The following is a 27129-nucleotide window of genomic DNA, read 5'->3' as shown; positions in this document are numbered from 1 at the left end:
AATTTGAGGGAGAAAAAATGCCAAATGCCATTTTAAAGATTAGTACTGTTGACAGTACTGTATGGAATCTTGCATTGCATCTGTATGCTTATTCCAAGACAACTAAGAAGTCAGACAACAACGACAAGAAACCCAGTCATTTACATTTGGATTTTGGTATGCAAATACACAGTATGAAGTCAAACTAAAACCTACAGAATCACAAGTCTTTATTCAAAAAAGAACCACTTCAAACACAGAAGTAATGGAGATAGAGCAGATTTCTCACTTTGTTCTCATCTCTGTAAACCTGTGGTTCTTGTTGGGTTTTTTCCTAATGTATCACTATGAGTTATGGAAATCAAACTACCTCTGAAGGTAACTTGAAGGAATCCAGTATTATTGGAAGCATGTGGTAGCTCTGAAGCTGGAGAAGGAAACTGTCTCAAGCCCAACCTGCACTTGTGCTTCTTCCACTATTAGCCCATATGCAAAGGCAAACTGCTCTTCAAAGCCTTCAAAAGCACCTAACTTTGGTTTAGGGCTTTCTGCTATGATTTTTTTAAAGTAGAAAACTTTTCCTTCCTGGTCAAGTTTTTAGCCTGTTGTCCTCTAAGCACAGGGATTTTGTAAACTCAAGCTTATAGAGATACAAACTGAAGATGTTAGCTGATGACCTTTCTGAAAGCAAAGCAAAATTTATTTGAAATGTAGCAATTATATAAAATAATACATCCAAAAATAAGCTTAGCCTCTATGCACGCTATCTGAATAAATTAAATTGTATGAAATGTGATAAAAGTATTTATGCATGTTAGCTAAGTCACTGTGAATATTGTCATGCCCAAAAGCATACAACTTTTTTAGTGAGCTGCTGGTGTTGACAGGCTGCCTTTTTGGATTTTGCTACCAATTACATATGTACTCCCAGACCATGGGAGCTCAATATTTTTCCTATGGAATATCCTTTTGTTAATGCTAAAAAAATCCCACAACATGCAAACACCCCCCCCCCCATGTCCACAGTTTTATTGTGTGCACATTTTTTATTAGTTTTCTCAACATAGAAGCAAGGATTTACCTAATTCAAACATAAAGTATATCATTTGGTAACTTATTGGGAAATCAGTCCTCAATCCCATTTTGAATTAACTATTTCCCTAAGAAAAGTCAAGGAATTTGAAAAAAACCCTGTAACACATAGAGCCACCCACATTATCAAAAGCATTTGAGGTAGGTTCCCAGCAGTTTCTGTACTGAAGTCAGCTTGAAGGAAATTCTAATTAGTGATGCTGAATTTCCTCTCATCCCCTACAAGGATGAACTTCCTGATGAGCTGGAATACAGGAGGCTAAAATGATACTGACATAACTGAACAATGCACTTCAAAGAAAAATGTGTTCCCTTTGTATATGCAAGATGTTTCAACTAGGTGATGACTCCTTATTTCTAAGGACCTGTGGCGTGTGAAGACAGTCGCTGAAGCACAGCTGAATCAGAGGATTTGTTCCAAAAAGCTCATCAGACATCTGTTCAACTGCATGGGAGGCAAAGCAGTGGAACACCTGTAGCTAAAAGTCTTCAAAAATCCTTGTAACTTTCAGCAATTACAAGAATGCTAAAATACTGAGTCCACAGTTCTACAACTGAGTTGCAGCCTTTGTGCTAGGAGAAGATAAATACAAGGTGCATGGGGAACAAATCACTCAATTTGTACAAAGATAGTCAGAAAACAGCATTTTCAAGAATATAGACAGTGGTACTCTCCACAACAAGCAGGCAAAGTTACCCTGGGGGTTGTCTGAGACTAACAAGTAAACTCTTCCAAGAATTTGTACTACGAGAACTGCAGGTTTTTGCTCAAAACACACCACCACACCTCTCCACCCTGCCACCCAAGCCCTGGGAAACTGTCTACCTGAAACCCTTTTAGCAAGGCTTTCATATACACTTATTGTAATATGTTTGATGTGTAAACCAAAGGGTGCTGCCCACCAAGCAAGATAAGTAGCATGACTGAAGCTAAGTCAGAGCTAGGAATTCAGTTCTGCCTGTCTCTCCTCATGTTAACACAGGAGTTGGTATGGTATGTGAAATTTATACATGGGGGTAAGGAGAAAATCCCAAAGGGAATCCCAACATTGGCTTGCTAACTCTATTTTAATCGCCGAGAATACATTTCAAGGCAATCCAAGCAGGTAAACAAGTACATTAACCTTTGCACAAGAAAGCTTTAACTAAAACAAAGCCATGCTTTTCAGAAAAAAAATCCTAAACCCTATCTTGTTTATCTTCTCACCAGGGACAGAAGCATAGAGAGAACAAAAATGTAACACAACCACCCCAATGTGCACTATGCAATAGCCCTGTATGCTACAATGACCTACATGAAAAAATATTTGGGTACCTTAACAAAATACAGACTCCAGTTATTTCCTGCAGAAAATAGTCAAACTTCTATTAGTAAAACTGTCACTATCATTCTGACCCTCTCATTTCCCCATTTCATAGATACCCCAATTCCCTATGTGCATGTGTCAAATCTAAGAAGTTACTAATTCCCACAATGAATTCATTTCAACAATTAATCACACAAGAAACATTTCTTCGAACTAAAGGGAATAAACATAAAAAAAGTGTCAGTGCTTGATGTTTATTAATAAAGAGTTTGAAGAGCCCCAGTTCTACTAAGGTTTTAGATTGTCTTGCTCACAATAGCATTTCTCTCCCACTAAGTCATACAGCCTCTTCTCCATAGCAGCCTTGAATTACAGGCTCTTTTACAACAATGTAATGGATGTTTAAAAAACACCCAAAATATAGAGAGCTTATCACATCAGAAATAGTAATTCTTAGTGGTGAGAAACCATGATACCAAACAAAGAACAACGGTGAATTCTGTCACAGCTCATTTCAAACATATGAAGTTGACATTAACTGGAGAGGTACAGACTGTAACTCTTCCACTACCGAGGGCTGGGACTGCAGAACAATGTTTAAGATAATGATCCTCCCCATTCTTCCCAAGTCATGGAAACATGAAATACTTCGTCTCAAAGTTAGAGCTTGGCATGTACCTACATGTAACATATACACATACATAGTAGGTGCTATATGAGCTCCAGACAGCCCTCACTTCTATATCAGCCTCACCTTCCCCTGACCCACAAATGCATAGAAAGGTGGTGGTGGGAATCTACTTCCTATATTGACACCTCAAGGCACTCCACTTGACAGAAAGCAGGAATAAAGGCACTGAACGCTGCTCAGGTTACACAACATGGCAGAGGTACATGTGCTAATTACACAACTGACTCATCTCCCTCTTCTCTCCTTTGCTGAGGCCACATCTGGTAACTGAGCAGTGTCATGGGTCCCTTCTGGCACTACCACCCTGCACTCCTGACACCTGCAAGGAGACCTGTGAGACAGCAGAGTGCTGCAGTGTATAAGGAGGGGAATGCTGGACAGAGAATCAGTGTTTCTGATTACCAATCATTTCCACTGCCAAGTAAGATACATAAACATTAAAAAATGAAGTTGTACAACTGCATTTACCAAAAAAAAAAAAAAAAATGACATACACAGGCCAGCATATGAAATTGCATAAAAGGAAATGTGCTATGTGTTCCCTTCCACAGAAAAGATGATATATAAGCTTTTCAGGTTATAATGGTTGATTACTCACTTTGATTTGAAAGTTACAGATTTGGCACAAAATTTTGAATCCGACTTTTTTTTTTAACCTCCGAAATGCTGCATTTTGACTGAATAAACAAGGCAAACAAGTCTTAAAAGCAGCAGAGGAATCCAGCCCTGGCCACACCCTACCATCACAGGCCGGCTGCCAGCGTTCCAAAACCCAGTCAGGTACCCGGGATATCCCAACAGGTGAAGCCAGACACAAAACCAAAGTAATACTGAAGCTCTTCTGGAAAACGAAGAGTGCATGTGTTCAACTTCACCAGCACCCTGATGAGGCCAACACCGTATTTGACACTTCTTAAATTTCCACCTGGAGGACGCACCACATGCTGCAGCACTGGGCGAGAAGGGAAATTAATGGAAAAACTAAGCGTTGCTCGCGGTGTAAACGCACGTTTCCTTGGTCTGCGGCGAGAGTCCGACCGCGGCAGAGACCCACGGGGCAGCAGCTCGAACGGCCCGCCAGGGGCTGACGGGCCTCATAGCGCCCTGCGCCCTTCTGCGTGGCTCCTCCAGCGCCCGGGAAGGCGGGTGGCTTTCCCCCCCCCCCTCCATGCCCGCCCCCGCGGCTCGCCGGCCAGACAGACGGCCGCCCACCCGGGAGGAGGCGGCTGGCAGGACGGAGCGGGCGGCCACCTCAGTGGGGGAAGCCTCGGAGGCAACCGAGGAGAGCGGGAGCCCTCCGCCGCGGTTCCCCCGCTGAGAAGACCACCTGTCCCCCCGGGGATACTCACTCCTGCCCGGGCCGGGACACCCCCGCTCCGCTCCGCCTCGCTTCTCCTCGCTGCTGCTACCGCCGCCGCCGCACTGGGCCGCGCCGGGGCGGCCCCGCCGAGCCGCGCACCTGCCGCAGGTGAGGCGGGCGGGGCCGAGGCGGCCGCCAACCGCCTGCGTGCCTGCGTGCCGCCCACGCGTGCGGCGCCGTCCTGCCCGTGCCCGTGTCCCCCCCACCCCCCAGGGCATGCACTTGTGCTTGGGAAAGTTTCACAGTTCGCCGTTTTTTCTCTAATCTGGCAAAAAATGAGCCAGCTGTAACGGCCGGTGCCGTAAAGTGAGGCGCAGGCGGCGCGACAGCTGGGAAGGTCCCCTCCCCGCGTGGCTGGCTGGCCTCGAGCGAAGATGGCGGCGGGGGAGGTGAAGTCGGTGCTCTTCGTGTGCCTGGGTGAGCCGGGCGGGGGGAGAGGCGGGTCTTCTCCCGTCTTCCTCCCGCCGCTCTTCGGTCAGGGGCACCGGGCGGGCGTGAGGGAGCGCGGTGGGGCGAGGGCCGCTGCTGGGGGAGCGGTCCCGCCCGGTGAGGTCGCGGGTAGCCCGAGGGTGGCTCTGGGCATGTCTGCCTTCTCGGGGAGGGCCGGAGGAGTAGCCAAGAAGGGAGGCAGAAAGCCGTATCCATCTGCTTCCCGTTTGTCTTTGTGATAGGTCGGAGTAATCAGTGGGAAATAACACGTGAAATCCGGCATTGATAAACGTAAGGTTATCCGTGGGGAAGAGCGGCACCTAAATACGCATGAACCAACGTGAGCTCAGAATTAAATACCGCTGCTCAAGAGCAGCGCTGAGTGGTGGTTAGGAACAGCTTTCTGGCAGGGGTTGCTCGGTGCTTAGCTTCTAGAACAGCGAGGAGGGAATGAGGGACCCACCTGCAAGTGTCCCGGTGCTGCCTGTCTGCAGCCGTATCTCCCGGGCGCGGTTTGCGGTCCTGACCACCAGACATTAAAAACGGAGAGAAAACGGTGGCAAGAATGGCTGAAGTTAATGGAACAATCTCGGAGAAGACGGAAAACATGTTAGGCCTTTAAGTAAGAAAAAGAACTTAGGGGAGTTGGAGACGATTTTGATCTATGAAATTATGGCCGTCACGAAAAGGGGTGAAAAGAGTAAGACTTTTTTGAAGCTAAATAAAGAACTAGGAAACTTTTTTTGACTTTTAAAAAATACATTCTATATGTTTAAGTTGTGAATCTCATGTCATGAGAAGTCACAGATAATGGAAGTGTAAATGGGATCTGAAAGGGTTTGGATGCTTTCCTGAAGCTTAAGACAATTGATTACTGATAAGCAAGATGATCTTCTGCATCTTCACAACAAACAGATTGCAAACCTCACTACATGGATTACAGAGCCATGCCCCATTTTGTACACGCTTTCTCTAAACATCTGCTTCTGCTTCCTTTTGAGGAAGATGGCTCTTTGCTCTGATCTAGGAGGGCTTTTCTGCTCTTATCTGCTTCCTAACCCTTATAATCTTACCTATGTGCTGAGAGTTGATCCCTGTGAATCTCTGGCATTTTGCCAGTTTTCTTACAAAACCATTGGTTATGTTGGTTTTTTTTGCTATCTGCCTTTCTGTTGTAATAGGAGAAATGCAGATTAATTGAATAGCAAAACAAGAGTTTGGTTTTGTGAAATATGTTCTGATGTTTACCTTAGAGTAAAATCAGCCCCTAACAATAATTTAGGGAAAACATTCTTTAGTAAGGGATTATCAGTTGATGTATCTTTGGGAGCCAGTGGTCTAGACAAGCATTTCTGTGTAAGAACTTCTAATTAATACGCATTCTTTCCAAACACTATGTTCTAAAGGCAGTAGTAATCTTCACGAAACAATTCATACATACGGGTCTGTAAGCCCACAATAGTGATTGTGGAATAGTGGAAGATACTACAAAAATTTAGGTATGGAGTGAAATTATTAATATTAAGCTTGAGGAAAGGGTGAACAAGTCAGGACTGATGTAATAGGATTGATTTTTCTACACAAGTGTAAATATCTTAAATTTCCTCTTCTGAGTTACTGGGTAATAAAAAATAACCATAATGGTATGTGACATAAAATTTAATTGACATGACAAGCACTTCTTTTTTCCAGTCAAATATATACTCTATTAATTTAAGTTTTGAAGGCAACTCGCTGCTTCTTCCTGCTTTGTTTGCTTAAATTTTTTTTGTTAGTCTTGAAGAGCAATACTTAATGCCTTAATAGATTTTTTCCTCCTAAATTTTATTAGAAATAATATCTGTGATTATTGCTGACAAGAGTCCTAAACAGATTTCTAGAACTGCATTTATCTGTAGTATTCTGTGCTGGTTAATGAAACACATTAAATTTCTCAGTGATTGAGAGCTGATCCCTGGAAGTTCAAGTCTTCATGAAAAATTACATTTTCTCTCTACATTATTTTGAAAGAAACCTATTACTGAAATATCTATTGACTGTGTTCTTTATTTGTAATGAGATAAGCAGATATTAATTACACAACAAAATACAATCTAGTTAATGTGCGTAACTACGTTAATGATAAGGGTTCCTCATCACTGAGAAATAAATGAAACACCCAGCAACATATGTAATTACAGTATATGAAAAGGCACCTGGAAAGAATTTTTTTTCATTTAAGGCAAAGAAATAATTAAAATTGGAGGTGAACCAAAATGAGTTTGCTCTTTTTACATTACGTAGCTCATCTAATTAATAGTTGAGCTCCAGAAATGAACTTAATATGATGCTGTGTTACATAAGCTGGCCTCTTTCTCTCTGATGACTTGTCCACTATAACATAGCAAGCTGCATGGGCAACTTAGGCTAAGCACTGGCTTACTGATCTCCTCCATGTGTGGAGGAACAGTTGTAAGACAGGTGAACAGTAAACAAAGTGGTTTTGGCTGGGTCCTCAGAACATCGATGCTTGTTGGGAACGACTGAGTGTGAGTACTGCCATCAGAGTTCTAGACTGCATAAAATAATTTCTAAAATGACATGGGTATGCGGAAATTAGGTTACATTTACAGCGAGATTTGAGTTTCCTGTTTCAACTGTCACAGTCCACTATATGCATTTAGATATAGCCAAATACTGACATCATCCACCTGGATTTGTGCAAAGCATCTGACGCTGTCCCACATGACATCCTTGTCTCTAAATTAGAGAGACATGAATTTGGTGGATGGACTACTCAGTGGATAAGGAATTGGCTGGATGGTTGCACTCAAAGAGTTGTGGTCAAGGGCTCAATGTCCAAGTGGAGAGCAGTGACGAGTGGTATTCCTCAGGGGTCGGTGTTGGGACCAGCACAGTTTAACATCTTTGTTGGTGACATGGACAGTGGGATTGAGTGCACCCTCAGCAAGTTCACCAACGACACCAAGCTGCTTGGTGTCGTTGGAGGGAAGGGATGTCATCGAGAGGGACCTTGACAGGCTTGAGAGGTGGGCCCATGAAAACCTCATGAAGTTCAGCAAGGCCGAGTGCAAGGTCTTGCACATGGGTCAAGGCAATCCCAGGCACAAATACAGGCTGGGCAATGAGTGGATTGAGAGCAGCCCTGCGGAGAAGGATCTGGGGATATTGGTGGATGGAAAAGTGACTATGAGCCAGCAATGTGCACTCACAGCCCAGAAAGCCAACCATGTCCTGGGCTGCATCAAGATAACTATGACCAGTATTTTGAGGAATGTGATTCTCCCCCTCTAGTCTACTGTTGTGAGACCCCACCTGCAGTACTGTGTCCAGCTCTGGGGCCCCCAACATAAGAAGGACATGGACCTGCTTGAGTGGGTCCAGAGGAGGCCACAAAGATGATCAGGGGGCTGGAGCACCTCCCCTATGAGGACAGGCTGAGAGAGTTGGGGTTGTTCAGCCTGGAGAAGAGAAGGGTCTGGGGAGACCTTATAGCGGCCTTCCAGTATTAAAGGGGGCAACAGGAAAGATGGGGAGGTACTCTATGAGGGAGTGTAGTGGTAGGATGAGGGCTGATGGTTTTAAACAGAAAGGGTAGATTTAGATTAGCTATAAGGAAGAAATTCTTCCCTGTGAGAGTGGTGAGACACTGGAACAGGTTTCCCAGAGAAGCTGTGGCTGCCCCCTCCCTGGCAGTGTTCAAGGCCAGGTTGGACGGGGCTTTGAGCAACCTGATCTAGTGGGAGGTGTCTCTGCCCATGGCAGGGGGGTTGGAACTAGATGATCTTTAAGGTCCTTTCCAACCCAAACTATTCTGTGATTCTCTAATCTTGCTGCAGGGAAATATTTTAAAAATGTGAACATTCAGCTAATTAGCTGATGGTTTGACTACTATGAAGCCTGACAAGTCATATTGCTATTGACATTGATTACATAGAGTAAGCCTTGATTGGCTAGGGACTTGGAAGCCTAATGCTCCTGCAGACATCCCCATTTAGATATCTTGACGAAAATTGAATTCTGCTTAGGTATATATATATATACACAGACATATAGCTGGAGAGAAATCCCACTGTGTGTTGGTAGTGGGGGAATATATGGAAGTTAGATGATGTCATTTAGGTAGCTCTATACTTGGGTGTTTCAGAGAAAGAGTGTAAGTATTCAGTAAAGTTGACTGCGAATGGAAAGGCCAGGGGATACGGACTAAAATCAGAGCCTTGAATGACTCCTTACAAAGCTAACTGAATGCTGAGTGTGTCAGGATAGACTTAACTGGAGAGAACTAGGACTCAAGATGAAATTCAGATTGGAATTTGAGTATAGAATGGAATAGAGTGAGTAGTAAGCTTTAAACACTTGTCTGCGAGGGGGACCTTATGGATGATGCAGGTGATACTGGGAAGAATTACTACAGTCACTCACATGAACTGACCATGCAGGGAAAGATAAGCAGAATTAAAAGCAGTTTTTTAAATGTGAGAGGATGAAAGCTGGTAAAACTTCTGTTACAAACAGCAGACAGAAAAATGAAGAAAAGCATTTTTTTTGCATTTGGGGAAGGTCTGAAAGAGTTAAGAGAGCTGAATAAGGAACAATGAAGATACTAAAACAATTAAGAGATGATTAGATCAACAGTACCTAGAGATTAGCTACAGACCTGAGCATGAAATGGATTCAAGTTGTCTTTCCTGTCAGTGGAAACAATGCTTCAATTTCTGTATGGGAACGGGTCAAAGATTAATGCAGAGACTGGAGTAAGAACTCAAAAAAATAAGCATTGTCTTGGATAAGTCAGTGGAGTCCTTGTTCCTAGAAAATGAGTGAGAAAGCATGATTTCATAAAAGTGATGATTCCAGTACTGATTCTGTGTTTGAAATTTAAGTCTCTTATCCTTGAATCATCGTATTTGGAGATGTTTGTAGGGTTTATTTCAGTGGGCAGACTCTGGGTACCTTGGGTGCTAGTTTTCTATGATTGAAAATGTGACTTAAAGAGCATGAAATTTAAAACATGAAGGGAGAAGATGGAAATTTAGAGAATTTTGATACTGTTATAGTCCACATAAAAAGAACATGATCAGGTCAATCAGAAGTACAACACAGGAGAAAGGAACACCAGAGCGGGATAGGTAGCAAAGATAAGGTGTAGATACCATTTAAGGAAAATATTGTTCAAGTCCAAGGAGGAAGGTAATCTCCCTATGAACCTTTTTGTGAGATTTCCCCCATAATTTCCCAATTATGGCTGTCAATCCATAACTTAGGAAATACTGTGCCTTTGTGAGGAACCTCAACAAAGCCTGGAAAGACAGATGTGGGATGTAAAACTGGATATGAAATTGATAGAAATTATAGTGGGAAAGGGATGATGACTGGAAAACAGGGATTGAAGTTTCCATATGTCAGTGAGATAAGCTAGGGCTTTACATTAATGATGAGATGAATGATAAGTCGCAAGGAATAGCATGGATAAACAATGTTGGTTAGGATGAAAATAATATTGCAGGGTATGTGGAGAAAAGAGCTTGTATTAAATCAGTTCTGGGATTCTGTCCATAGTCTCTAACAATAGATGGGGATGGTGACTGCAGTTCCGTAGTACTGTTAATACCTCCGGTAATATCTGGAATGTGTCATCATGGAAGACATTAATTTTTAAATCACAAACTACGTTATGTGTTTGTTTCAGAAAATAATAGAACTGCAGTTTCTAGTTATTGCTAGCAGTGGTAGTTAAAGTATTTAATCGGTCAGTGATCATGGTGCCGTTCATGATGATATTTGATAAGATATCATCAAAGATGATATAACAATTATTTTAAGGAGTGAGCAGGTTATAGAAGAGTGAAAATTTGGATCAAGTCATTCAGTCCAGGTAAAGCAGAAGGTTAATCAGATAGAAAAAGCCATGAAGGATTTATTTCAAAAGTACCATTTTGAAATTCTAGGGGCTAGTTAATGAATTAATAGCACCAATAGTATTAATAATTGTTTATTACTGAAATTTTGAATGTAGTAATGAAATTTACAGTTCATGCATAGTTGTGTGGGATCATGTGTGGGAGAAATATTGTATAAGAAGTGGATGGTCTCAACAGCTGGTGTAATGGAAACAGAATTTAGTAGTTTAGAAAGAAGACTTAAAGGTCACCTGTTTGAAGCAAGAGAGAAGGAAAGGGAATGGACAAATTAGAAGTAGGGGATTATGAGCGCAAATCTGATACTCATGGAGTCAAATGTGATTGTAGAAGTTACCTCAGGTTGTTTTCAAAAGAGCTAAGTAAATATTTCAGAGGTGTTTTTTTTCTTTTATAAAACAAATTGGTAAAAACTTTTCCTGCAGCGTAGTCTGTGGTTTTATTTGTACGTATTCAAGAAAAATAAATTCAAATTAGAACAAGTGCAAAGTTGGCTTAACTGGAGTGATTAGATCATGGTCAGTTAATTTCATGAGGAGACTGAGAGCTTGGTTTGTTTGGGTTAGCACAGCTATGCTTGACAAGGGTTCTGTGGCTGTTGAAGGAAAGAAAGGTTTTTAAAATAGTGATGTTAACTATGATCAGATGAGCATAGACTTCCAAGAATAACTATTAAGTGGGAATTGGGAGGTTTCAGGCTACCACAGGAAATGAGTATCTGGAATAGCCGTTTCAGATGATCCTTAAATGAGATCTTGATGCGTTTTTAAGAGAAGTGATGCTGTATCTGTCTGCAATATCAAAGGATTAGGCTCACTGATTATGAAGGTTATTTTCTCTCTTATGCTGTATGTTACCATGTTCCCTCTGTTTCCTATTAAAATTAAGTTGATAATACTTAACTTGCTTACTGAATTAAAGAACTGAGATTGACTTTTTATTACTAAATTCTTTAACATTTTTATAATTAGTAAGTACTAATCTGTTTTCTCACTTACTTTATAAATAAAACCAACTTTTTCCTGCTTTAGTTTTCTTTCAAGGCTGATGTAGTTTCTCTGCTTGGAATAAACTAGTTCAAAGGAAATAGTATGCTTTCTCCTGGAAGAGTGACTGCCATCAAAACTCACTTAATGTTTCAGCAAGATCAGTTTCTCGATGGTTAGCCAGTTCCTTTTGCCCATTTAGTGATTTGATGTTCTCTAAAACTTTTGACAGCAAATTTGTATTATGTCAGGGGTTCACTTCCCACTTTTTTTTTTTAATAGTTGGCATGATTGACAGCAAGTTATTAAATGCCAGATCATAGCAGCTTCTTTAGCAGTGAAGTATCTACCTTGATATTTTCTATAGGCATGAAAATTAGGCTAAGTGCCTGACCTGGAAATTTCTTTTTGCTGCTGGAAATTTAACTTTGTTCATGGGCATTTCATTTTTTTTACTGTCTGAGATTTGGGAATAATTTAATTGGTACTAGAAGAGTGATTTATTTAAAGGTATAGAAATTAGTGTTGCCATTTGTATTTTATACTTACTCAAAAGTCAGGGATGAGCAAAGTCATTCATTCTCTTCGATGGAAAGTGAAGATTTGTTTGTATGATTTATTGTGCATCTGGGTGACATATCAAATATTATGAATATTCATCGTAGCTGAATAGACCTTTTATTGTTGTTGAGTCATTTCGTTCTTTTTCAAAGAATATATATTTTTGCATGCATGTTTGAGAGGTCTGCCTTAGATGGTTAACTTAGTTACAGTTTCAGCAGTGGAGCAAAAATGCTGTAAAACCATTATTTCTAGTTTTTAACAGGACACTATTTCATTGTTGAAATATGTTCTTATTGACAATAAGGTCAGCTCAAGCAGCTAGTGCAATTGGAGGCCATTGGAAGAGAGGACAGATTACATATTTATATAAATAAGTATCTTAGCTGTTTGTTGGCTGATTGATAGCGCTTCAGCTTTGCCATCAGTTATGTTTTGTTCCTAATCCTTCATATTTTTGACCAAAAAAAAAATGGGAAGATTTATTTTCCTGAGGTGTTTTTAGTGCTTGTGTAATTGATTTCTTTTGGGGGGTTTTGGAATTGGTATCTGGAAGCTGCTCTTGGTGAGGGTTCAGTTTGACCTGCAGTGACTTCCCTTCAGTGGTCAGGACCATTTGTACTACAGGTTGTTCAGCAGTTTCACTGTGTTGGTTCCACAGTGATGGTGGCTGTGTTTTGGAATTGTCCAAAAGTTTTTATTAACAGGTAGGTAGTACTGTAAATACTTCAGGCAAATATTTATGATTCTCTAGTAAAGCATTACTTGAAATTTGCAAGTGTGTAGGAAGATTTGAAGATAAAGATGATTTGCTGCCACTTGAATTTCTTAATTTTGCCAGGTTCTCTATGATCACAGATTCTTTGTAGAGGAGAAGAAAAGAGCAGTGTGCTTACACAATATTCCTCCTATTTATTTTAATAAGTTGTATCTTTTCATACAATAACATGCATTTCAAGAGACTGATGGATAGTATAGAATCATAGAATGATTTGGCTGGGAAGGGACCTTCAAAGATCATCTAGTTCCAACCCCCTCCCATGGGCAGGGACACCTTCCACTAGACCAGGCTGCTCAAAGCCCCGTCCAGCCTGGCCTTGAACACTTCCAGGGAGGGGGCATCCACAACTTCTCTGGGCAACCTGTTCCAGTGCCTCACCACCTACATTGTTAAAAAATTTTTTCTTTATGTCCAATATAAATCTACCCTCTTTCAGTTTAAACCATTGCCCCTTGTCCTGTCACTACAGCCTCCTTTATATATAGAAAGGCCGCAGTAAGATCTTCTCAGTTCTTCTCCAGGATGTACAACACCAGTTCTCATTCAGAGGTGTTTCAGCTCTGTGACCATTTTTGTGGCCCTCCTCTGGACCTGCTTCCCCAGGTCCATGTCTTTCCTGTGTTGAGGACTCCAGAGCTGGATGCAGTACTCCATGTGGGGTCTCACCAGAGCAGAGTAGAGGGGGAGAATCCCCTCCCTCAACCTGCTGGCCACACTTCTTTTGATGCAGCCCAGGATACGATTTGCTCTTTTGACTGCAGATGCACATTGATGGCTCATATCCAGTTTTTCACCCACCGGTGTCCCCAGGTCCTTCTCATCCTGCAGTCTGTATTGATACTGGAGACTGCCCTAACCCAGATGCAGGACTTTGGGTTTCCACCCTTGCAGAATCTCTTGGGTTATAATGACATGAGCAATCTCCATTCTACCTAAGTAAATGGAAATCTTTAATCTGGCAGATCCACACAACTATTGATTGTTTTTAGTCATGTGAAATTTCACTTTAATCTCTTGTTTCTATAGGAAACATTTGTCGCTCTCCAATAGCTGAAGCAGTTTTTAGAAAACTTGTAACTGATGAAAAAGTTGAAAATAAGGTAAGCTATTTCTGTTCCTGTGTAAGAAATAACTGTCTCTTAGTCAGTTAGTAGAAATACAAGCAGTGAGAAAGGAAACATAAAAATATGAATTTGTTTTTCTGTAGTGGAGGATAGACAGTGCAGCGACATCTACCTATGAAATAGGAAGCTCTCCTGACTATCGAGGACAGGCTTGCATGAAGAAGCATGGCATTACCATGAATCATATTGCCAGGCAGGTACTGTATTTTAATTTTCTTTAAATATGTGTATGTATTTGTTTTGTTGTTACAGTGGATGACAGACAGTGCTGCTGTTTCAGACTGGAACGTGGGGCGCTCCCCAGATGCAAGGGCTTTAAGCTGTCTAAGAAATCATGGCATTGAGACAGCACATAAAGCACGGCAGGTAGAAGAGAGTATATTTTCTTATTTATATCCGTACTTTGTTTAGCCCTAACCGTTACAATCACAAAAGTCATTTGACCAATGCATGATTAAGCATCAAGTAATAAATACTACATGCAGTTTTTCAAAGGACTCCAAAGTGGCCTAACTCTTCCAGTCGAGATTAGTGAGTTTCTTGTTATTAAGCTTCACTGAAAGTACAACTAGGAGGCATTGAGGCAGTTTCTGCATTACAGAAAAATCCTGCCTTCAAATGTTTATTATTTTGGGCATTTTTCTGAAACATTTTTTTAAATAGTTTTAACAAATGGGCTTACTGTAGTAGTCTGTGATGCTTCTTTCAGCAAGGAATTGCGTTTTTATTTAGCAGGTCCAAAAAGAAGTAGAATACCTGTTCACCCATCACAAAAAGCTTCTGTTCTTGCATGAAGATCTTTTAAATAAAAGTTTAGAATGCTAAATTAGAACGAAGGCACTCAAACCCAAGATTAGTAGCACGGCTGGTGGTAACTTCAGAGGAGTTATTGAAGCATTTTTAAGTCAAAGGCAGGTTTGTCACTTAGTGAAGTGCTCGAAGTTGTACCAAAACGCATCTCAGTTTTCATTAACAAAAGAACATGTATTTCCATGCTGCATTCTAGAGCGATCGGAGATAAATATGTCTGCATCTATTTAAATCACTCAGACGCTCAAATAAATGCATATAACTTACTTCAGTTAACTATTCTCTGGATATAAGATATTCCTTTAGGGCTTGACCTTTACTTAGTTTGAGTTTATGACACTAGTTCTTGTACTGACAAAAAGATCAAGTAAACTTATTATCATCTTCCATTTTTGTTCCCTTCAGAATTTTACTAGACCTTACTGAGGTCATATTTACTTTCTTTGCTTCCAAAGAGTACATGTTTAGTTTTTTAACTTTTTAAAATAAATTCCCACAATTAGTCAATTGCCCTCTCCAGACCTCTCCTGATGTTAATCTCCATTATATAATAAAACAAACAGGATTGAGCAGAACATTGTTTCAGATTTTTAATGTTTTACTATTAGAATAATTACTAGAAAAAGTCTGTTGTGATCTTTTTGTGTTACAAGTTCTGGATTTACTGTTTATCAGTGCTTACAAACAGCATTATTTATCATTATACAAGCTAAATGGTACTGAAACTAATTAGTCAGTGTTTCAGTCACAGTAGTATAACATGTTTGTATACTTTAAAGATAAGCCTTGGAAACTTGAGACTGTTCTTGGGTATTACTGAAGTGGTTTATGAGCAGTTAAACTAAAGCAAAGCATCCAAAACCAGTTGATCCTTTGCTTTGAAACAAATATATATATCCTCCTTTGGCAGAGACGGAATGAAAATGCTTTAATGAAGACATTTGCTTATACATTCTGGAAAATGAAGAGATTTTTAAGGCAGAAGAGCCTGCAATGTTACATATATACAGAGAGAGAAAATTAACAAGAATGAGACAATAAAATGAAAAACTAACAGGATGAAAATTTGTCTAAAACATCCCAGTACAAGCAGGTTTTTCTGTAAAGAAAATTTTCAAATCCCTGAACTACAGGTAACTGTTCACTTTGCACTGATGTTAACTATGTAACTCCATTTTTTTTTTTTTTTTCCCCCAAACTTCTGTTAAATGGTCTCTGCTGATTCTCTAAACTGTGGACCTGATATGGTCTCGTAGTACTTCTGGAAATAGAGGGACTTGAACAGTGTAGAGTAGGACTTTTCAGAGTGGTCAGGTTCGTACAAGTGGAAGTGTATTTGTTTCACTATTAGAGACAAACTCAAGGATAGAATTTTGTATGTGATTTGTTTCAGAATAGATTAAGAAAGATTTAATACAAAAGCTGTAGAAACAGAGAGGAGGGATTTATCTTCTGTTGCCTTCAAAATACTGCCATAAGATGACTACCTCATGCAATTATCCTCTTCACTCCTGTAGAAGACTCTTACCCACCCAGTGAAAGGCATTTTTTCATGTAATTTTGTGCATAATTATGATAATCATGGATTGTATCTTTTTTTATTCCAAACTGACATAAATGCTGCAAGAATGATTTATGTAAGGGAGAATGTTAAATTGGTTACATCCTGCCATCGTGTACAGTGATTGTTTAAGTGAATTTTAAGTGAAAAGTGAAGTAAAAATAAATGCATATGTTTATATATAAAATAAAGAGTTTGTTAACATTTTAATTGATGGTAGGTTGCTGTATTTTTATGCACCCATTGAAATTCTCTGAGCTCTTAGTGTTCATGCACAAAACAGGTATTAATCAGTTTCACTTTTATTCATGCTGAGGTTAAAATTGATTCCTGCATGACTCACACTGTGCATTTGCCTTAAATATGAAATTGAGATTAGAGGAAGGTTGTATTAAGCACTGTTTCACAACTGGATAAATTTGAGGACTGCTGCCTCTTTTCTTTTTAAACAGAGAAAAGGAGATTTCCCTTCTGTAAACAAAGGGAAATGTTTAACAAATAAATTGAAATGATGATGTGTTTCTACATTAATGGTCTTTAATAATGGTTATATGCTTTTTTAAAATGTAAAGTTATCGTTCTCCATGTAGTTCCATCCAAAGTTGACTACTTGAGCTCTCTACTACTCTTCTGAAAATGTACATAAATTTTTATGTCCTGAATTTCTTCCCCCAAAATACTAGTTTTCATTGTTTTGATGAGTATCTTCAGTTCACTGGAGTTTGCTCAATTAAGCATTTTGTATCTGGTATTACTGTAGGGCTTAAGAGCATGAGCCAACCAGTAATCTTGTTTTTAGGGCTGCATTTCCAACTGTGTTAGTGCTGGTTCATAGGGTAATAACTGTCAAGTTGTTAAGTATACAGAGAGTGTGGGAAGTGTGGCAAGTGTTTTTTTTTCTTTTCACTGTTTTACTTTATTCTTACATGTGTCTGTACTACAAAGAAATCTATGCCCACGTATTTTCATAGGGGCCAGTGTTTAGCTGTGTAGAGCAATCAGAAGCAGCTTGTAGAGGTACTGCTTAAAGTTGCCAGGAAAACAGAGCTATTTCCACTGCAAAAATATTTTTGTAGGTCAGAGGCACTGCATGAATACAGCAAATATTTTTACAGTGAAAATAAACAAGTCTGCATTAGTTTTCACCATTAACCCTTTCTTTTCAAATGCTCCCTCCCCCCTCCCCCCCCCCCCCCCTTAATTCTCCTTGTGTGGAATGTTTCATTTATGGATTTAGTCTGGTGATCATTTCTGTAGGTCTTTTCTTACTCCTTGTTATGGGAGCTTAATCAGTATCTATTTGCAATTTGCAAAAAAATTTCTTTTTTTTTCATCTAAAACTTTTTTTTAAATATGTAAATTTTTACAAGTTAAAACTCTGACTTAGAGGATAGTTTGTTTTGCCTTTTTGTCTGTTTACTTGCTTACTCACTTCTCTAGCCCATCCTTCCCAGAGACATCTGCCAGAAAAACCTCTACTGAACAAACTTCCCAAGTTTCTTGGTTATGATACTAAACATAGCACTATGCATGTAATGCAGTCGTAATGTGAACTCATTGTAGATTTTATTCCATATATTCATCCTCATTACGGACACTTGGTTCAGGTATCTGATACTAGCATACTGTGCATTGTGAGCATGGTCTGAGAAGATTTTACCCTAAACTAAGGCTTAAATGTAAACTAAAATATAATTACACTGGTGAAAATCTGCAGCTATCCTTATTCCAATAGAGATAACATTAGTACTTAAGTTAGTGGTTTTATCTGCAATGCTTGCCTACCTGACTCTGAACTCGGATCTCTGAATTTAGTTAATATTCATGTTTAGGAGCCAGTAAGCTACGGAAAAGAAAAAGAACAGATGGTATGATGGTAGGAAGATACATAATAATCCCAGATTTTTTCACGTCAGACCACAAATTTTATGAATTTATATGGCCTAAAATACTGTGAATACGTTTGTTTTTAGGAGATTATAACTCATGTCATCGTACTTCAGCTTTGAATTTCACCTGGTATTTTTCTCCGGTAGTGACAAATTTCTAGATTGGAAGTATCGCAACTGATTCCAGGTTACCTACCTTTTTGTTTTCCTATCAATAAATTAACTTGTCTACATTTTTATTGCATGGTTTCCACACCTGGAAACCTGCTTTAGTTTTAGTAATTGGAAAGCGTTAGAAATATCACTTGTTCTAAGTTGATGCGTGAGATATTTAAAAAAAAAAAAGTATTGGTAAAATAGCTAACTTGCTTTTTTTGTGGAAAACTTGCAGAAATGGATAAATCATGGCAGAGTATATTTAAAATGCCGTAACTTCTTGTAAAAGTTGATGAAGGTACACAGTTTTATTATTTCCCCCTGTGTCTCTTTTAATAAATCAGAACAAGGAAATTTGGAAATACTTTCTTCCTCCTTTTTATAAATCAAACACAGTTTGTAGACTAAAGCACATATTTTTAATTCTAGGTTACTAAAGATGATTTCCAGACCTTTGATTATATACTTTGTATGGATGAGAGCAATCTAAGGTAATGTATGAAGAAATAGAACAAATTCACATGGATTACTTGCAGTGATGTCTCATAGGTCATGTTGAGGACAGATATCATGTTTTACTGCTTATCTTGTCTTGGTGTTTTTTTGGTTTTGGGTTTTTTTTTGTATCTTTGTGAATGGTATCCCAGTAGATGGATTCTTCACTTCTAATAAGTTCAATGAGATAGAAGTCAGTGGTTTATTAGTGTGTTACATGCTGCTCAAGGATTAAGGACATGTAAATTTTGTATACTTTGTTCTATAGATGTGCAGCTGATGCCTGTATAGTTAAGAATGAGGGCGCACTGTCTTCATCGAAGTTTTTCTAATTGCATGGGATCTGAAAGATGCTGTGTGGAAACTTGGAAGGGATTAAATATGGTGTGGGTTTTTTCTTTTTTTTTAATAGTAATAGAGTGAGCTCTGAAATAAGTAAGGTTGTTAGCTGGGGGAAATCTTGTTTATTGTTGTTTAGCTACGTTCTAATTAAGTGTGTATTTTGAGATAATTTATGCTTTAGAAAGATTTGGTGAAGTAGCTGCCTAGTGTGAAAATTTGGATATCATTAGCAACAATTTTACTTATTTACATACATATTGATGATTGGGGTTAAAGGGCTGAGCTTTAGTAAACTACAAGTGTTAAAGTGCTTGTAAGGACTATCACTTGTAAAGTTAGTTTAAAAAAAAAACAAAAACAAAAAACAAACCTCCAAAACACCACAACTGACAACAAAACAAATCCCCCCAAAAACCCTATTAGTAGCACGTAAAGACTTTTAGAATCAGCACCACATAGCTGAAATAGGTATAATTTTGTTGAATTTTCTAGAATGTGTTGAATGACCTCTCTTAAACAGCCTGCGTGAATGAAGGATATATAACACTTAGCTCTATTGCAATGTGTCAGGCAAAGACGTGGCTAGGCTTCTATTTTCACCTGAGTTCTTAAATGGAAACTTCCTTCTGTATTAACAATTTATATGATATGAGCTGTAGAGCAAAAGAAACATCACAACTATAATAGGGATATTGCTACTGCTACATTTAAGTTTCACCTTAAACTTGCACCCAGTTCAACCATTTTGCCTGGGAATGCCTATTCATAGCACTAGGAGGGCAAGCTGATTCCAGGTGTTGATGGAGTGCCTGTCATATCAGAAAAGGAAGATTTGGGACATCCCTTTTCTGTAGTAGCAGAGCCACCTGGCCCTCTCCTGTTCATTAAGTGGTATGCCAAAAGCCTTGAAGGAAATGTTTAGACATTTTTTTAATAATAAAAGGCTGGAGAATTTATTGAAAATCTGTAAATTCAAGCAATAACTTCTCAGATGATAGAGGAATCCTGATTTTTCTTCAAGGAAAAACGGCATTGTGGTCTCACTGCTATTTTTAAACTCTCTGAAATTAATTTCTTAATCAGTATTAATTAATAATTAGAATTTAATTTCTTAAAACTGATTATGCTTATGTAAGGATTTACAGGGGTTTTTGCCTTTTAATGTTGGGTAAGTAAAATGATGAACTGGTATAGAGGTGTGTAATATTAAAAGAATTTAATATGTTCTGGGTGTTCAGCATTGTGAAAAATAGTAACAAGCTGCTTTTAATGTGAAGATGATGAGAGGTACATTTTCACTGCATTTGGTATAATGGATGGGGACAATACTATCTCAAAACTAGTATGTTTTATTAATGGGAGGCAATATAGAAGAAAGAGGATGTGACAACTGATGAAATGTCATAGTATGTCAAAGGGAAGGCAGGTGTTGCTCACCAATCTACCATTTTCTGTTAACTGAATGTGGTAGGAGTTCACATAAGTTAGAAGTAGTATTGAGAGAACTTGCAGCATACCAATTTAAAACACTGATTTTGAACAGATGGGAGAAGCTCACTCAAACTTCTGGAAAAATATAGATAATTTCTGTTATTTTTGTTCAATACAAGCTAAAGGTAGATATTGAAGGTACTAATGATTGATTTGAGGAAGGAGTTGATGAACTTACTGTTACAAAGTTCTATTAAGCCTTAGATTGAGTGCCTGACTGCTTGTTTATGCTCTGAATTAAGTTCATGTATATGCCCTCCATACTTAGTTAAAAAACCCCCACACAACAAGAAACAAAAAAACCCAAGCAGTAGTATAGAGTCCACAGAATTAACTGAGTCCAGATGCATATTACTTTCCTGTGTTCTCTAGAAACAGTCATGAGCATCTCATGCTGATATCAAAAAAGTTCTGAGGAAAAATTAATGAGAACATTTTATTTTTTCTGTTACAGAGATCTGAAGAGGAAGAGTAACCAAGTTAAAGACTGCAAGGCCAAAATTGAACTACTTGGAAGTTACGATCCACAGAAACAACTTATCATTGAAGATCCATACTATGTATGTGTAAGAAATTCTTTGGGTAGCTTGATTAAAAATTGTGTATGTATATGTATATAATCTTTCCAGGTCCCACAGTTGACATGTGACATATAATCTGATGTTATACAAAGCCAAGTGTAAACATATTTTTTTTAAATGACTTAACAAAACAATATAAATTATTGGGATAGGAAAGGAAAACATGTTTTTATGCTTATAACAATCATTTAAATTTAAATAATGGAATGCATGTGTATTTTCAATATTGGGTGAAGCCGTGGTTGGTCAGCCTCCTTGCAAAGAGGATACAATCAAGAAAGATAGAGACAAAAATGTGGACACAGATGAACAAAGAAGTTGAATAGTATCAGCCAAGAGCAACCAGTTAGGCTAAGATTCATCAGTTTAGGAAAGAGCAGTGGATGAAGATGCAGTAGGGTTCCATAAAATTTTGATATCATGGGAAAAGCTGAATAATTACCCAAGAAGCACAGAATATCAAATCACATTAGTGGGAAGTGGGTTCAAAACAAAAAGAGGGTTTTGGTTTTGTGTTTTTTTTTTTTCCACATTGTGCTTCTTTAAACTGAAACTCAACGGGTTACTGCGAATATAAAGAAAAAATGAAAAGGCTTATAAGGGTTCAAAAAGTGAATGGAAGAAATTATGTGAAGGAAAGTTCATCCGGGACTGTTGAGTACAAAGTCACAGTGTTTGGCTGTGGAAATTCTTGAGCTGCAGGTAGTTCAAATTAGGGAGAAATATGCAAAAACTATCACCAAGTATTTATACTGTTCTTATTCTTCCCTAATATCGGTTATTTGCCATTACTGACAGCAGGAAACTAGTTTGGAAAAATTCTTTGTTTGAGCTAGTATTGCTAGTCTTACATTCTTTTTCTCTTGTTCTTTTCTAGGGGAATGAAAAGGACTTTGAAACTGTTTATGAGCAGTGTGTTAGATGCTGTAAAGCTTTTTTGGAGAAGTCTCGTTAATGCTTCATCATCTTATTTTTAAATGAAAATAATTAGCTGTTCCTGAAATACGTAAGGTTTACTTGATTGATGTATTTAAATTGTAAAATTATGCCTCAGTAAGTTCAGAACCGTTTCAGTTTAATTTTGCATTTTAGCTTTTTTGTCATCTAATTAAAAATATAGCAAAGGTTTAATTGGATTAGATGATCAACCATTTTGTCACATATCAATGTAATAATAAAGTATATCATTCAGAATAAATTTATCTGTAAACTCTTGCAGTGCTTTCTCACAAGCATTGCAAAATTAACATCTTGCTTCTTTATGTGCTATATTAACTAAACTGAGGTTTTCTCATTGTGCCCTTAGTGAGTTAATTTCAATCAACTCTCAATGGGAGTCTGTGAGATAATAGTTCATATATGATAACTTAGCAGAGTCATCCTAGTATCATTAGACAGCCTTTGGCCTGGAGCTGTTTCATATTGAGCCTGCTAGACTAAAAGAACTAACTGCCTACCCCCAGACAGACATTGCTCTTAGCACTATTTCAAAGCTTAGGCAAGCAAAACCTGTGTGTGTCATCAGGATCCTGTGAAAATGGGTTTCTGTATCAGTTTAAATGCTCAGTCAAAGAAGAAGTAATTTTTGTTCTAGTACTTTTTTATACTAGTTAAGATTAACTCAGTTCAGAAATAGTGATTGATGTTAATAGGACTTCTCTGCCTAGTCTTCCTTTGGTCCTGTGGTCAATTTCTAGCACACTGATAAAAGCACATGTAACATGGCGTTTAGTTTGAGGACAAAACAGGTCAGCTTAAAAGCCTAAATGTGAAATTTGCATTTTGTATCTCATAGTAGTAAAATACTCAAATCCATGCAATATAATCAGTGAGAAATTTGCTATAATCCATGTTCCTATGTGCTGCCAGACAATATTTTCAGATTTACTTAGGAGAATGGATAGCCTGTCAAAAGTGTTCTCTGAAAGTATAGTTCAACCTGAAGACAGTCCATCTGTAATACAAAGTTAACAGGCAGACAGTAAATAGAAAGTTCTGCTCTAGGACAAAAAATTGGATGTTTTGCAAAAATCCATGCCTGTCTGTCTGGACATGGCCCTTCATTTCTGCCTTAGATGTAATGAATTAATGTAAAAGTACTGAGATAAGTAATGTAACTTGATACCATGATAATTTTCCTATTTTGAATAATACCAACATTGGTATGAACAAGCATTACTACATTATGTGTAAAACTGGATCGATAAAATTTGCTTTCTTATTATTTAGCCTTGTTTTTGCCTCTGCCTTCCAAACTAGTAGAGTAGCCTCTGTATGTCACCCACTCTGCCTTCTGGGAGAGGAATGCATTTTGACACGAGGACCCTGGTATTCCTGGGGAGGGAGGAATCCTGGTGTCACTCTGCGTGTGCTGCAGCCTGCACGATGGGGATTAAGTTTCCTGGGACTCTTGCTGTAGAACAGCTGTGTTTGTGTTAGGGAGGTTTCCGTTTTGTGCTAGAATTTCAATCAGATAGAAAGCTTAAGAACCTGCTTACAAAAAGGCAAGTGGTAGATGGAACACTTAAATGCAGAAGTCACGATCTTTGTGCGTTATTGCAGTACCGATAGTTTTGACTTTTAAAGAACAAGCTAGGAATTTGCAAGTTAATAGCTGTTTCACTTCAGGGACAAAGAGTAGTGTAGACAATATTTCAGGTCAGATCAAGCACTGACTTTGGAAAAAATTATTTTCCATTTCTTTTATGGATGCTTTGACAAAATAAATAAGGGAAAATGATGGGCAGTTAGGGACAAACCATCTTAAATGTGCTTTTATGCACTAACCTCAGAAGTGGAAGTATTTAGGCATAATCTAATGTTATTCTATGCCAGAATGACCATTTAAAATATTACAGTGAAAGTAAAAGTAACTCAGAAGACTGACAACATATTGGTTTGTGCTTTCCCATTCATGGCTGAATAGGAATTGAACCTATAGTTTCCTACATATTAAAGTTAAGATTTAAAAGTCTTAAATCTTTATCTTTGAGCTGCTGGGGTAACAGAAGGGAGATGAAAGGGTATGGTTGTTTACCTTCACTAGGCTTAGGAGTCTTCCTGTATAGTGATACTAAGTCAAAACTATTTGTGTTAAATTCAGTCCAGATTTTAAAAGTTTCAGCCTTGAGGTATATTTTTAGCAAGTAATCTATTGGCTGAATAATTTGTTAGCTCTCCTAGGAGGAAAAAGCTGATTGATTGGTTCTATCCTTAGTCGGTTTCTTTTGGAGGACGGGAAGGAGAGCACCATTGTATTTTAAAAAAATTTGTAGAATGCAAGAATACAGAAAGGAATTGCCTTCAGGAAGGACAGTTGCACGGTACTGTTAGTTGGGTTCCAAGAGAAACAGTGAATATAGGATCAATACACAGATTGTGTGTCATACGTACGACTAAGCTCTTACAGGTTTAAAGTACCACTCATGAAAAATGTACTGTTGAATGAAAAAAACACAGAACTGACTCCTCCTTCACCCTCTCCCCCACCACAGTTTGTTTTAGTTTAGGTAGTAAGCTTATACCTAAGACTAAATAAAAAAAATCTGCTATAGTATAATTGTATCTTCTGTCAAAGTATGCTGACTTCTGCTAAAACTAGAGAAAACTTCCATGTAATTAATTTTTATATATATATACATTTATTAAGTCATTAAATAAATTACTATTTTCCTTTTACAAGGAAGTTTTCTAGAAAGTTTTTATTTAACCAGATTTCAGGTGTCCTACTACAGAAAGAAAGATTTATACTAATTTAAGCTCCTCTGTCAAGTAATATGCTGTGATCTGATTTCAGTCAGTGGAACCAGGGAGAAGCACCCAAGTTCCAGCCATGTGCTTACTGCAGATGAGCAGCTAAGTGTATCCTATAGCAGTAGATTCCTTTTTTTTGATATGCATGTATTACTTCCATTGAGAAATGAAACTTTAGCATCTAGTGATCACAGAAAGCAAATACAAAATATGTACTTCTCCCTTACTAAATACAGCCATGTTCTAGGATGGGATTTTGTGCTTCTGCCATTTTTTTTTTTTTCTTCTAAAGAGCTAGATGCTGAAGGCTCCTAAGTGTGAATTTCAAGAATCCCAGCTCCTAGCTATTTCTCAGGGTCGGGAGGGGTGTGTTTGGTTTTGTTTTTACATTTTGTGGTTTGAATTGAGGATAAAATGGAAGGTAAAGGTCAGTATTAAGATAAAAGTACCTGAGGTTCATCTATAGGCCACACATAAAAATTTTCTTCCTATTTGAGACATTTTATTATGACAACTAGATTTAATATCTGATTTAAGGAAGAAATGCAAATGTGTATCAAGTCTTCTTGAGTAAGCGTTCACTGACTCCTTAAAAATTTTACGATACTAAAATGATTTATTGGATGCTTACTGATAATATTACCTTGCACTATCATGAATAGACTGCAGATTTTTTCTGAAAAAAACCCAAACAAAACCTAAACAAACAAAAAACCCCAAAAGAACTATTTGTCATAAAAAAAGATCCAAATTTATAATGCTGTAGAGAATTGGAGCAGCCTTGTGGTCTGGGCATTTTGTGGGATTGGATCACACTGATCTGTGTATCCTCACAAATCCATAGAGATTGTCCAAATTACTGGACTTCTCTGAGGTGGGTGTACCTTTCTTACTCTAGTGAACTGTTACTGGAAAGAGGTTTAAGCGTGGCTAAATGATAGTAGCTCCTGTAAGATAGCTTGTTTATCTGGATTCAGTGAACAGAAGGGAAACTGAAAACAACTTAATACCAAACACTTTATTACTTACGCTTGTTATTTACAGTATTTACATATTGCACGTTCGCTGGAATGTTTTATACATTATATAAAGTAAATTAATGGCAGCTTGTGTTTGTGTACAAAATTCATGCTCCACTGTCCAAAAAAATATGTCTACTTGGAATTACGTTCCTGTTTGTCATGCAATTTTTACTCCTAGGGTACAATGTGACCCCGGTGCAAGTCTGTTTTAACCAAACTTTTAAAAAATTGCATGAGCATGAAGGATATCAAGTGACCACAACTACTGTGGAGCAGATCTTTAGTAGTTCTAGATATACAAACAAACGTTCCTTAAAATTGTAGAATTAAGCAATAGAACATCAATTTTCTTGGTGAAATATTTGTGTTTACATAATTTTTGGCAGCATTACACATCAGTTGTAAAGTGTGTTTTTAAGTATGGAGCATTAAGTACTACTGGCAGTTATACTACTGTAAAGAATGTCAATCTGCAAACTGTTGACGACATACAAAACGCATGTTAAAAGAACTATGGGAAGTAGTCTGTCAATCTGCAAAAATAAATCTCTTGTTCACAATGGAGTATGTTATAAAGGTAATAAGTTCTATTTCCCTGTTGGTTTCCAAGGCACTTCTCTTGGTTCTTGGTGTTTCTTTTCATGGTAATAACATCTGGTGGATTAAAAGAAAGAAGAAAATTGCCTTTCATTATTTTTATACTCACATGTGTTTAAGAATGTATTTATCATATTAAAAACAGTAAATAAAACTGGAGAATTCAGTAATAACTTTGGAAAGCTCCAATAGTGCATTTCT

General features: G+C 38.2%; 3 protein-coding genes across 4 annotated transcripts in view; 1 reads left to right on the top strand and 2 right to left on the bottom strand.

Moving 5' to 3' along the window:
- SH3YL1 (SH3 and SYLF domain containing 1) overlaps positions 1 to 4709 on the bottom strand; it is a 48546-nt gene extending 43837 nt beyond the window's left edge. Inside the window, exon 1 of the mRNA XM_074861652.1 lies at positions 4419 to 4709. Within this exon, the coding sequence (XP_074717753.1) occupies positions 4419 to 4647 (229 nt within the window). The 5' untranslated portion in view covers positions 4648 to 4709. The remainder of the gene's footprint in view (positions 1 to 4418) is intronic.
- Positions 4710 to 4747: 38 nt separating this feature from the next.
- ACP1 (acid phosphatase 1) lies at positions 4748 to 26895 on the top strand. Of its 2 annotated transcripts, none has more exons than XM_074861654.1 (6): positions 4748 to 4846; positions 14134 to 14207; positions 14484 to 14597; positions 19077 to 19138; positions 21430 to 21535; positions 22434 to 26895. In XM_074861654.1, the coding sequence occupies exons 1-6, from the start codon at positions 4804 to 4806 to the stop codon at positions 22509 to 22511; spliced, it is 477 nt and encodes a 158-aa protein (XP_074717755.1). In that variant the 5' UTR covers positions 4748 to 4803; the 3' UTR covers positions 22512 to 26895. The 2 variants fall into 2 exon arrangements, with proteins under 2 accessions (XP_074717755.1, XP_074717754.1); XM_074861653.1 differs by lacking the exon at positions 14484 to 14597 and adding an exon at positions 14315 to 14428 and having other exon boundaries at positions 4751 to 4846.
- ALKAL2 (ALK and LTK ligand 2) overlaps positions 26854 to 27129 on the bottom strand; it is a 13411-nt gene continuing 13135 nt past the window's right edge. Inside the window, exon 5 of the mRNA XM_074861655.1 lies at positions 26854 to 26985. The gene's annotated coding sequence lies outside the window, so the exon portion shown is untranslated. The remainder of the gene's footprint in view (positions 26986 to 27129) is intronic.

This window comes from Strix uralensis, chromosome 3 (genome assembly GCF_047716275.1).
Source record: "Strix uralensis isolate ZFMK-TIS-50842 chromosome 3, bStrUra1, whole genome shotgun sequence".
Taxonomy (NCBI): domain Eukaryota; kingdom Metazoa; phylum Chordata; class Aves; order Strigiformes; family Strigidae; genus Strix; species Strix uralensis.
The sequence above is the reverse complement of the archived record's forward strand: the minus strand, read 5'-3'. Positions and strand labels throughout refer to the sequence as shown.